At 34.7% G+C, this 12,208-nt stretch overlaps 1 protein-coding gene and 2 long non-coding RNA genes across 3 annotated transcripts; all 3 read left to right on the top strand.

Annotated features, from left to right (window-relative positions):
- LOC104752944 lies at window positions 1,679–3,648 on the top strand. Its single transcript, XR_002035985.1, has 4 exons — window positions 1,679–1,865; window positions 2,011–2,084; window positions 2,286–2,747; window positions 3,223–3,648. It is a non-coding gene; the product is annotated as an uncharacterized LOC104752944 (long non-coding RNA).
- LOC104752943 (lysine-specific histone demethylase 1 homolog 1) lies at window positions 4,318–6,984 on the top strand. The gene has a single exon (XM_010475208.2). The coding sequence runs from the start codon at window positions 4,363–4,365 to the stop codon at window positions 6,901–6,903; it is 2,541 nt and encodes an 846-aa protein (XP_010473510.1). The 5' UTR covers window positions 4,318–4,362; the 3' UTR covers window positions 6,904–6,984.
- LOC104752942 lies at window positions 9,837–10,985 on the top strand. Its single transcript, XR_002035892.1, has 3 exons — window positions 9,837–10,075; window positions 10,182–10,652; window positions 10,747–10,985. It is a non-coding gene; the product is annotated as an uncharacterized LOC104752942 (long non-coding RNA).

Here is a 12,208-nt window from a genome sequence, read left to right as displayed (position 1 = left end):
TAAGGTAATACTCAAATTCGAATACAGCATCATACTAAACGAAACGTCACATATATATTCAGTAATCGGTCGGTTTAATATTTTAACAAAATTGCGAATTGGAAAATCTGATAGCACGTTACGTTTGAAGTAATCTTACAAAATATGAGAGATGTATATCTATATCATACGTGTACATATGGTATACATACAAGCAACGGGATCGATTTGTAGAATATTTAATAATGAACTATATGATATTTTTTTTTTGTTAAAGGGAACTTCAATATGAACTATATGTGATATACGTGCACATATTACAAACACCCAAATATGAAGTCAAAAACAGCTGTTCTACTTGGTCCGTTGGTCGTATATAACTACATATTGTTGGTGTAAGATGTTGCATTCCCATTAGATGCATATGAGATCAGGGGCGGATCTACAACTAAAGGGGGTGGGGCACGTGCCCCATACTCCTTTTTAAATATCTTTTTACTAGCCCTTGCAATATAGTATCTGCTAACTCATTTGGAGAAAAGTGCCTTACATTGTGTTTGAGGAGCTGGGTTCAAACCCATTCATCAACACTTATTTTCCATTTGTTTTCTTTTTTCTCAAATCTCAACGTTTTCTATTGCTAAAGAAAAAAATCCTCTTTAGTGCCCCACATAGTTTTTGATCCTGGATCCGCCACTGTATGAGATATTAATGCTATTTTTGTTAGGTGGAGATGTTTTCATTTTTGATACACGATACTCCTGATAGAGCAAAGAGAACAAGGATTCGATGTTTGGTCCTTTTTTAGCCATAATAGTTATAAGAAAAAATTGTCTATGACTTAAATGGCATGTGGCGTGGACATATGAATATATGATGATGTAATTGTGAATTTATTAAATCAGTGACCATGCTAGAAAATATGATGTCAATATGATATATGATGTTACTTTGAAAGGTAAACTAGTTTATCGTTTTAGCTTTTTGGTTTCATAAGTCTAAATCTTATTGTATTATTTTCTCTCTATATCCGATCAAACTCTTTTGTTACACAGACCATTTTGAATATATATAGGCTAATTTTTATACAGATTTGATCAAAGTTCTTTGGTGCAATTCATATCAAATATAGACATTTTAAATATGCTGTTCTAATTTTTAAAACTTAAATTCTTTTTTTAAAACTTGAGCGTTTTGATACCTTCCTACTTCGTAATTTGTATGATCCTTTGAGATTCGACCGTTGTGAAAGTTAATAATATCAATAACTTAAATTACTATACACTAACGACCACCGAGAAATATGGTCTCTCCACATTTTGATTTTGGGTTTCGTCTCTAGGCCCATTGGACTTATTTCAAACGGTTCTTTTTCTTTTTTTGGTTATTGTGTGACTTTTTCTTTTTCACCGATGTATAGGCAAGTGTCAACTCATTCACAACGGTAATATATTTGAGACTCAAAATTTACAACGGTAAGAAAATATAGACGTTAAAAAAGTAGCCGTTGAAAGAACGAATCCAAGCGGTCTGTATAGGCAAGTGTCAACTCATTCACAACGGTAATATATTTGAGACTCAAAATTTACAACGGTAAGAAAATATAGACGTTAGTTAAGTAGCCGTTGAAAGAACTAATCCAAGCTGTCTATATAAGTGATTCTTGCTTACAAGGCCACAACACTACTACTTCCCACAACATTTCCTAATTCTTCTTCCACTTATGTATCATCACTTACCATTCTCGTAGATTCAGAAAGCAAATGCTCCTCTTTTTCGTCTGTAAGAGAAAAAAAAACGAGAGAGAGATAGTCAAACTCGGCTTTAAGATTGGTAAGATGAAAAAACGAGAGAGAGAGAGATAGTCAAACTCGGCTTTAAGATTGGTAAGATGTTTCTCTATTTACTATGTTCTATTTTTCTTTAATCTTCCTCTCACTAAAGTATCGTCAGTTTAAATTTCTACGCACAACAGTTGTTTAATATTTGTCTAAAAATCATCTCTTCTCTGTTTTGCATGTTCTCGGTAAGGAAATAACAAGAAGTCTAAGGTGCCTTTTATCAAAGAACCGAGAGGAGGATTTCAGACCCTGATGTTAAGTTTGGTAAGAATTTAATGTTTCTCTATTTCTTTTTTTAAGAAACCATCTATATTTGAATCATCTCAATCTAAGGTTTATATTTGACTTTTGAGAACGGAAAGGTCGTAATTGAGAAAGATAGAGATGTTGTTGTAGTTTCATGTCATTTTGTTTCAAATTATCTTTGAGAAATTTTCTGACATTCTTAGAACACAATTACTGCAGGTAGAGAAAGAAGATGTAATGATATGTAGCTGTCACGAGACAAGATTCACGATTCACGACAACAACCTTTTGACGGGCTGAAACCTTGCACACTTCGGGGGCCAGAGGATCTTCACGTTGACAAATATCCATATATCATCGCCATTATCCAAGATAATGTTTCATCTCTCTTCTTCTGATCATTGCTCTGTTAAAATGCCTTAGTTAATGTTTAAGATTTGGTGAGTTAGGTTGTTAGATTTTATAGGTTAACTCTATGATCTATTAATCACGACTCGGACTTTATATGTTTGTTAGCTAGTAAATATATTATTAGACTACAAATAAATATTCTGTTCGGTTTATGTCTTGATTAACTAAAGTACAAATTGTTGCAGAAAATATGATGAACACACTTTGTTGACATCTCTCCTCTGTAAAAGTGCGGCACTTTTGAACCCTTCGATTTGTGTATTCACTCAGGTTTGGTCTTTTTTTTCTCTCTTTAGATGTTAACTTTCATACTTCTTACCATTACACTCGTACTCGTACAGACTCATACATGTAGTTCTTTTCTCCAATAAATTTTACTTACTTATCTTCTTGGCTTGCTTAAATAAATCATACACACATGAATTTGTTCACTTGCACTCTAGATCCTTAGCTACTCTTGTTGGCTTGCTTAAATCGCATTACACACATAAATTATTTGTTCACTTGGGTTTTTTAGTAGATTAGCAGGGCTATTTGCTTCATTTACTAGAGAGGCTTTGTTGCTCAGATAAATTAACTAACTCATTAGCAGGGAAACATATGATAATAGTACCCCGGAAAATTAAATTTGGAAATTCTGTGCTCTGTCTTTTTACTCTTTCAAAACTATTTGAATCTTTCAAGGCATCTCAGTTTTTTTTTAAAGTCAAGAAGAGAGTGTGTTGTTGAAGCAAAAATAAAGCAGGTAATATAGTTTCATCATATAGTGGATATGCAAACTTGACTCTACAACCAAGTTTTGCAACTCTCGGATCTACACAACAAACGGAACATGCTCTCCTTGCAAGTTACGAGACGACAAACAGCTATGAACTTTTCGATTGCATCATTAATTTGCAATAATGTAGAAAAAAATATGAATGTGTAAATGAAGGTAAAAAATAGACAGGTTCTTTAATTATTTTGTACTAGATTCAAATCTGTATGTTTAATATGTATGTTAAAATATTTGGTAAACAATTAACATACATATCAAACACAAATCAACAGTGTTCGAAAAAACGTTCTAGGCGTCCGCTCCGCTTTGTTCGAAAAAACGTTCTAGGCGTCCGCTCCGCTTTGACCGCCTAAAATTGTAGTATCATCATTTTAGTGTATTTTTAAATTTTAATTGCACAAATTTAAAATTTATAAGGTTTATTTATAATGAATTGAAATAATGTTTTTGTCTATTTTTTTGTTTTTTGATTTAATATTTTTATTACTCTTAAGCATATTTTGAATAATCATATATATATATATACATGTATAAATATGTATAAACATATTTTGAATTGAAATATTACACTATATATATAGTGTAAACGCCTAATCCGCCTAAAACCGTCTAGATTCCGATTAGGCGTTATAGGCGTGAAAGCCTAGCACTTTCTTGAACATTGCAAATCAATAAAGAAGACAACTACTAATAAAAAAACAATAAGAGAAAGTAATCTTGTCCTTAGGCATGACCAAAACTAAATTGTAATATTGGATTGTAATTTGTAACTATATAAAATGGTTAAAATCTGTAACCATCAATAATAAATATTAACCGCAATCGTATGAAATGTTTTGTTATATGTATTTAAATTTTAACTTTAAAGTTAGTTATTTACATATTTACTTATTTTGTCTTTTGTCTAAACTCTAAAGTTAACAATTACAACAATATAGAAGGAAACTAGCATATGGGCCAGACCCATCATCTAACACAGAAATGGTATGTAACGTCGTCGTATCACTATTCTTATTCCCAGGTAAAACGGCGAAAGGGCTATATATACACTTTGATTTGTAGACTCCGTCCGTCACTCGCATTGTCCACACCACACAACAGAGAGCCATGTCGGCAGATACTAAAGAAACCCGACCCGAAGACCCGGATACCCAACCTAACGTGGATCTACCCGCTGAAGAACAGCCTCTCGGAAAGCTTACCGCCGACGAAGAAAACGTTTCCGATGCTTCTGTGACGGAGACTGACCTCTCGCTCTCCCCTAGTCAATCAGAGCAAAACCTTGAAGAAGACGGCCAAAACTCACTCGGTGATGACCAATCGCCATTAACGGAGCTTCAACCCCAGCCTCTTCCTCTTCCTCCTCCTCCTCCACCAATAATAGAAACAAGAATCTCAGAATCTCTCGGTGAAGAAGAATCTTCCGATCTGGTAACGGAGCAACAATCTCAAAACCCTAACGCGCCGGAGCCTAATAATCCTAGGGCAAGAAAACGACGCCGTAGAAAGCGTTTCTTCACTGAGGTTAACTCGAACCCAGCTTTCTCAAGAAACCGCCGCACTAGCGTCGGCAAAGAGGTTGATTGCGAAGCCCTAATCGCAATGTCCGTAGGGTTTCCGGTTAATTCGCTCACGGAGGAAGAAATCGAAGCTAATGTGGTTTCCATCATCGGAGGTAAAGATCAAGCGAACTACATCGTCGTGAGGAATCACATCATCGCTCTGTGGCGATCGAATGTATCGAATTGGCTAACGCGAGATCATGCGCTTGAGTCTATACGTGCTGAACACAAAACCTTGGTTCATACGGCTTATAGTTTCCTTCTTGAGCATGGTTACATTAATTTCGGGCTTGCTCCGGTTATCAAAGAGGCGAAATTGAGGTCTTTTGATGGCGTTGAGCCTCCTAACGTTGTGGTTGTTGGAGCTGGTTTAGCTGGTTTGGTTGCTGCTAGACAGTTGTTGTCAATGGGGTTTAGGGTATTGGTTCTTGAAGGTAGAGATAGACCAGGTGGGCGTGTTAAGACTCGGAAGATGAAAGGTGGTGATGGTGTTGAAGCAATGGCTGATGTTGGTGGAAGTGTTCTCACTGGAATTAATGGGAATCCGCTTGGGGTTTTGGCTAGGCAGCTTGGTTTGCCTCTTCATAAGGTTAGAGATATTTGCCCTCTGTATCTCCCTAGTGGGGAGCTTGTTGATGTTGGTGTTGATTCTAAGATTGAGGCATCGTTTAATAAGTTGTTAGATAGGGTTTGTAAGCTTAGACAGTCGATGATAGAGGAGAATAAATCAGTAGATGTGCCGTTGGGAGAAGCGCTTGAGACGTTTCGATTGGTTTATGGGGTTGCCGAGGATCAGCAAGAGAGAATGCTTTTAGATTGGCATTTAGCAAACTTGGAGTATGCAAATGCTACATTGTTGGGGAATCTGTCAATGGCGTATTGGGATCAAGATGATCCGTATGAGATGGGTGGTGATCATTGTTTTATTCCAGGTGGGAACGAGATATTTATACATGCTTTGGCGGAGAATCTTCCGGTTTTCTATGGGAACACTGTCGAGAGCATCAGATATGGAAGCAATGGGGTTTTGGTTTATGCTGGGGACAAGGAGTTTCGCTGTGATATGGCTCTTTGCACAGTTCCGTTAGGTGTTCTGAAGAAAGGTGCCATCGAGTTTCACCCGGAGCTTCCTCAGAAGAAGAAGGAAGCAATTCAGAGACTGGGGTACGGATTGTTAAACAAAGTAGCGATGTTGTTTCCACATAACTTTTGGGGCGAAGAGATTGATACTTTTGGACGGTTAACCGAAGATTCGACCACGAGAGGAGAGTTCTTCTTGTTTTACAGCTACTCTTCAGTCTCCGGTGGACCATTACTTGTAGCACTTGTAGCTGGAGATGCTGCAGAAAGATTCGAGACATTGTCGCCTACTGATTCCGTTAAACGGGTCTTGCAGATACTACGCGGAATATATCACCCGAAAGGAATCGTTGTTCCTGATCCGGTTCAAGCTCTCTGTTCCAGATGGGGCCAAGACAAGTTTTCATATGGTTCTTACTCATATGTTGCGGTCGGATCATCAGGAGATGATTACGACATTTTAGCTGAGAGTGTCGGTGACGGAAGAGTGTTCTTTGCAGGTGAAGCTACTAACAGACAATATCCAGCTACAATGCACGGAGCATTCTTAAGTGGGATGAGAGAAGCAGCAAACATACTTAGAGTTGCTAGAAGAAGAATATCATCGTTGGCTTCAAATCCTAACCAGACCTGCATCGACAAAGAAGAAGAAGAGGCAGACGAAGAAGAAGACAGCTGCTTGGAACATTTATTCGAGACACCCGATCTGTCATTCGGGAATTTCTCGGTGTTGTTTACTCCGAATTCGGATGAACCTGAATCCATGTCATTGTTGAGAGTGAGGATCCAAACGGTGAAACTCGAATTGGGTGTTTGGTTTTACGGCTTAGTGACAAGGAAGCAAGCGGTTGAGCTTAGTGAGTTGGAGGGAGATGAGTTGAGAAATGAGTACTTGCGTGAAAAGTTAGGGTTTATTCTCGTGGAAAGGAAGAGTCTTTCTCAAGAAGGTGAATCGATGATCTCTTCGCTCAAAGCTGCCAGATTGAATCGACAGATCTTTGATTAGTAGTTAAATGGCTTAGATTATATTGTATTCAGTTTCTAATCGTTTTTTATACCTTTTGAAGCAAAACATTGTGGAAAATTATTTGACATGTGTTATATTATATAGATTAAACCCTAAAAAATATATTCTAAATTTAACATATTTATTCCACGCTTTAAAAAAAAATCTAAACCTTGAAAATCAATCTTTGTGTTTGTGGTATTTTTGCATACCCAAAAATTTTGTCAGTATTTTGGGCAACAAATTTTGAAAATGGGGTATCTTTTACCAATCAACATCCCATATATTTGTTGAATATCTTAATTTTATTCATATTTTATGTTGAGTGTTTTTAGTGTAGAAAAATGTCTTCAAGTAGACATTTAAAATACACTTTTACATCTTCTAAAGACAATTATCATAAAATAGCATTAAAATTAATAATTAAATTTGTTTTATGTCACTAAAATGAGGAATGGAGATGGTCTTAGTGTAATTTGTGTTGTAATCAGTTTATATTGTTTGGTTTTTACTATTTCTATTTGGAATCAGTTTAATCTTATATAGGTTGTCTGATTTGCTTGGATATTTACAGATCGGTGAACTAATGCTTCTTGGGGGATCCTATTGTAATTTGTGTTGGAATCAGTTTATATTGTTTGATTTTTTCTATTTCTACTTAGAATCAGTTTGTCTAATCTCTCTTTTAATCCCTTTTATGTTCTTATTGTTATTTGTCTAATCTTGTTATGAAGAAACACACATGTTATGAATTTGGTTATACAATGATACCACTAATAGCTAGTGCAGATAAAGTTCACAAATGCATACAAAACCATTCGTTTTCTTATAATGGTTAAAAAGAAAAATAAAATATAAACCTAATTTAACCCAAATAAATTTACTATTAACTAGGTTGCATCGAAAAGGAAACGGATACGCGGAAACGAAACGTTTCGGAAACAGGAAACGATTTTTTTTCAAAAATTAAGTAATAGAAACGTGTAGGAAATATATATATATGTCTATATAGATATAATAAGTCTCCAAACATAAAAACCATATGAAAAAAAATCTGAAACAACACAAATTCAAACCAGAAATATTAAATAGTTTAGTTAAAAGTAAAACTGTAAAAAAATAAACATTCAAAATCAATTTTTTGACCAGCATCGCCATATATTTAGGGATTTTAACTTTTAAGCTACTAATTATATTATTTTGTTTTTCATTATATGTATCATGAATACTTATATTTTCAAATTATTTATTTATAAAATTTTGAAATTATAAAAAGAGTTTTCGTCGCGTTTCCAAAACGGAAACGGAGTTTCCATCGTGTTTCCAAACAGAGATTTTTAGGAATCATGTTTCTGTGACTTGTTTCCGAGTTTCCATGAGTTTCTGTTTCCAAAACGTTTCAGAAACGAGAAACGCACCTCAAAAAGAGTTTCCATGCAACATAGACTATTAATTTCTTTTTTTTTTGTTTATTAGTATAATCACGTTATACATGAGCATTTCCACTACTAGTATATATATATATATATATTTCATTTAAACTAAATTTAAATTCCATCAGTTCCATTATTTCATTCCATCCAAAAATAATTTTGAAAATTTTCATCTAGAATCCAAAATCTTTAAGTATTTCTTACCAATCAAAAAAGCAAAACCATAGGCCAACAAAGGCGAGCCTGAAACCACACCTGATGACATTTTGTCAATGGTCTCTGGCTAGAGTGGCAGAAAAGGAAGAAGAAATTTTAAGAAAATTAGTTTCTAAATTTGAATTAATATTTGCCTTAAACTCTTTTAATTAGGCGGGGACTTAATTAACCGTCGAACACAACACATGACCACCGTCCGATTGGATTGGAGTATCCCACAGATCAACGGTCCATAATCGGTGGGATGTTAATGTGAATAGATAAGGAGAAGAAGGTTGATTAAATTTTTTTGGCTAAATCTTTTAGTATATAGTTTTTGTGATTTGGTAAATTTTAAAACTCTCTCTCTCTATCTTTGTAAAGCTTTGTAAAACTGTTACCAAATTCATACACAAGGAAACTTCCTAAATTCAGGCTTTATTTTAAATACTCACTTCATAAATTAAGGATTTACTAATCTAATAACTCTTGTAATATCTATATCAATTGTGTTTGTTTTGAAAGACTGAAACTTTCACAAATAATCAAATATTTGTCCCTTTGAAAAAAATATATAGTACTAATGTGTATAATTCTATTTATGTTAAAAGAAAAAAATATATTAAATAAAATATAAAACTATAGTATTGTCTTTAAAATTATAGTAAACACATAAAAACATAAATTTTAAATCTAATTTTATGATTTTCGTTAAAATTCTTGAATAATATAAAAGTAAGTTCTTAACTGCCCTATTGCAATTACATTTTTTTTTTCTCAACATGGAGATAACATAAGAAATCACTAATAATAGATATTTTGTATACATAAATTTATTAGTGAAAAAAGAAATTGTAAACCATTAGATATCTCATTGTTTTGATTATCCATTGGAAATGATTTTGTCTTTGGTTAGGAATTGTCATTTAGGGGTTAGGAATTAATTTGGCATGTGACATTAAAATTAAAATTGATTTTGGTTCGGTTTACATGGGTTGGAAATTAAAATTGATTTCGGTTCGGCTTAAGTTGGAAATTATTAGAAAAAAAAAAAAAAAAAACGTAAAAGTCACGCGGTGCCAAAATTGGAAATTGGTGCGTGCTGTCGTAAAGGCATGATTTGGTGGGTAATAATAGCATAGGGAAAATGCTCTCACTCGCGCAACGCGCGTTTGGTGCGGCTGGTGGTGAAATAACGTTCTCTGATTGGTTAAAAAAACAGAAATAGTAGCTCCCCTCCTCCTCCTCTTTTATTTGTTTTTGTTAAAACGTTAGCCCAAAACCCCAAAAACTGACTGTGTTTTTTTTTGTTTTGCTGTGAATGAATCATTTGTTAAGTATCTCTTCTCTTACCCAAAGTGAAGATTGAGAATCCAATTTGGATTCCTTGACAAATCTTTTTTTCACATCGATGAATCTCTAAAAGACTGTAACGATTTGGTATGAATTGTTCATGCAATTCCCTTTTTTTTTATCTCTTTTTCTTTTGCTTGACTTCACGGCTAACAAACGCACGGACCCAAAAAAATATGCTCTTTTCTTTGGTAATATCTCTAACATCCCTTGGTCTTTGTGTTGTGTCAACATGTTGTGTTGTGTTGTGTCTGGTAAACAAACCCTGAAATTTTCTGAGTTCAATTTCTTATTCAGAGTGTTCATCATCGTGTGAGTGATGCTGTCATGTGACCAATGATGACGACTCTTACTTGAATTAAGAACACAACAGTGTCCTTTCATACAGCCTACATAATGTCTTGTAAGTGTCTCCATAATAAGTATTGCAGAGTATTGCAGTGTCCTCTGCCCTGATCATTACCAATAAGATGTGTTTGTGTTGTGTTTCTTTGGTAATATCTCTATCATCTCTTGTTTTTGTGTTGTGGCAACATGTTGTGTTGTCTTGTCTTGTCTTATGTAAACAAACCCTCTGAGCTCGCTTTCTTATTTTGTGTTCATCAGAGCATATATACTTGATCCAATGCAGACTATATGTATTAGTTTCTAACACCACAAGATGTATTTGAAGATGAATGGTTCAAGAAAGATTACAAGCCTCCAGTGTTCGAGGATAAGGATGATTCAAACATGGAGGATATTGATGCTGTTTTCAAGGACTCCGAGGTGAGGATAATTTCATTTCTTGTTCCATTTTTTTTTAATTTTTATATTAAGAAATAGCATCATATATAAGGCGGCTTGTGATGATCATGTACAGGAACATCATGTTACTGAGAAGAAAGAAGAGCAACCAGCGGCAATCATTGCATTTGAGATCATCTCAGTGTCAAGGGGGCTTAACCTAGAGAATCTCTTGGATCCAGAACAGGTTTGTGTTCCGATATAAAGAACCGGCACTCTTTGTATTTGTAATCTTCTGTTAGTGAAATGTTTTCTTAAAAACAAGAAACAAGAGTTTAAGAGGGAAACAAGGATAACACTGAGAGGAGGCGCGAATGAGATCATCGAGAAGATAGAAAGAAGCTGCAAAGCCAAAGCCTCTCGGTTTTGATGTGCAAAAGAAAAACTACAAGGTTAGTTAGTAAAAACTCTGAAACAGGAAAGGAAATGAAATGAAAATAATCAATAACTAAGACAACTTGATATATCTCAGATGAGGCGCGGCTTGAGAATGTCAAGGCTGGGAGAAAAGGAAATCTCAATGTGGCGACAGAGGTATGTTATATGAGACTGGACATTCAAGAAAGTGTTGGTGAATGATCATTGGTTTATCAGTTTCTGATCTGATCCAGAGTGTCCTGTTTGTATGGTGTGTGACAAGTAGCGCCAAGTCTTCTTTTACTTGTTTTTACCATGTAAGAAATTTATAAACTCTCTCACTTTACCTTCTTATTTATTACAGTGTGTGTTGTGTGGAGAAGCCATCACTGACTGATTCAACTGCATCATCATAACCCTCATTGAATCTTTGAGTTGAATAGCTAGAGAACCAACAAGCAGCAAATCAGATAAGTTTCACTGATTTCCTTAAATCTTACAGTGTTATTGTGTCTTTTTGTACTGAATACTAGAATTAGTGGGTAGTGAAAGAGACAGGACACAAAGGTTTCACATGCGACATTGTACTCTCTCTCTCTGACTCTGCCTTGCCTTGCCTGACGCAACTTAGCCTTTGCAAACCCAAAAGCTGCCGTTGTATTTTTTACACAACGGTATAAATTTTGTCCCTATATTCAATTTCGGGGTTCACTTAACGTTATTACAATCCAGTTTTGGTTCAAACTTGTTTGGTTCGTTTTTAGTTTGGTTTTTGTTCTGGTAGTCCATGTGTCACATCTCTCTTGTATGTGTGTACTGCAAATTTGTGTCATAAGTAACTTACATATAACCTATGGGTAACAAAATGATTCATTTCATCTATTTGAATGGTTTTTATTTGTTGACACTTAACCTTCGTATTACTAGGGTAAATACATAAGTGATTCTCTTGGAATCTTCTCAAGTTTGATATTCAAGTTTTGTGTCATAAGTAACAAATACACATGTGTATACAAGAGAGATGTGACACATGGACCACCTAACATAAGTAACAAGTTTTGATATTTGTTAAATACTTCATAAAAGGTTGATATTCAAGTTTTGGACTATCTAACAAAAAATGTGATTCCTAATTGTTACCGGAAATTTAAAAAAGATAGTATCCACATATGTATGAAGTA

Source organism: Camelina sativa, chromosome 16 (genome assembly GCF_000633955.1).
Source record: "Camelina sativa cultivar DH55 chromosome 16, Cs, whole genome shotgun sequence".
Classification (NCBI taxonomy): Eukaryota; Viridiplantae; Streptophyta; class Magnoliopsida; order Brassicales; family Brassicaceae; genus Camelina; species Camelina sativa.
Note: the sequence above shows the minus strand (reverse complement) of the source record. Positions and strands in the feature narration are given on the sequence as shown.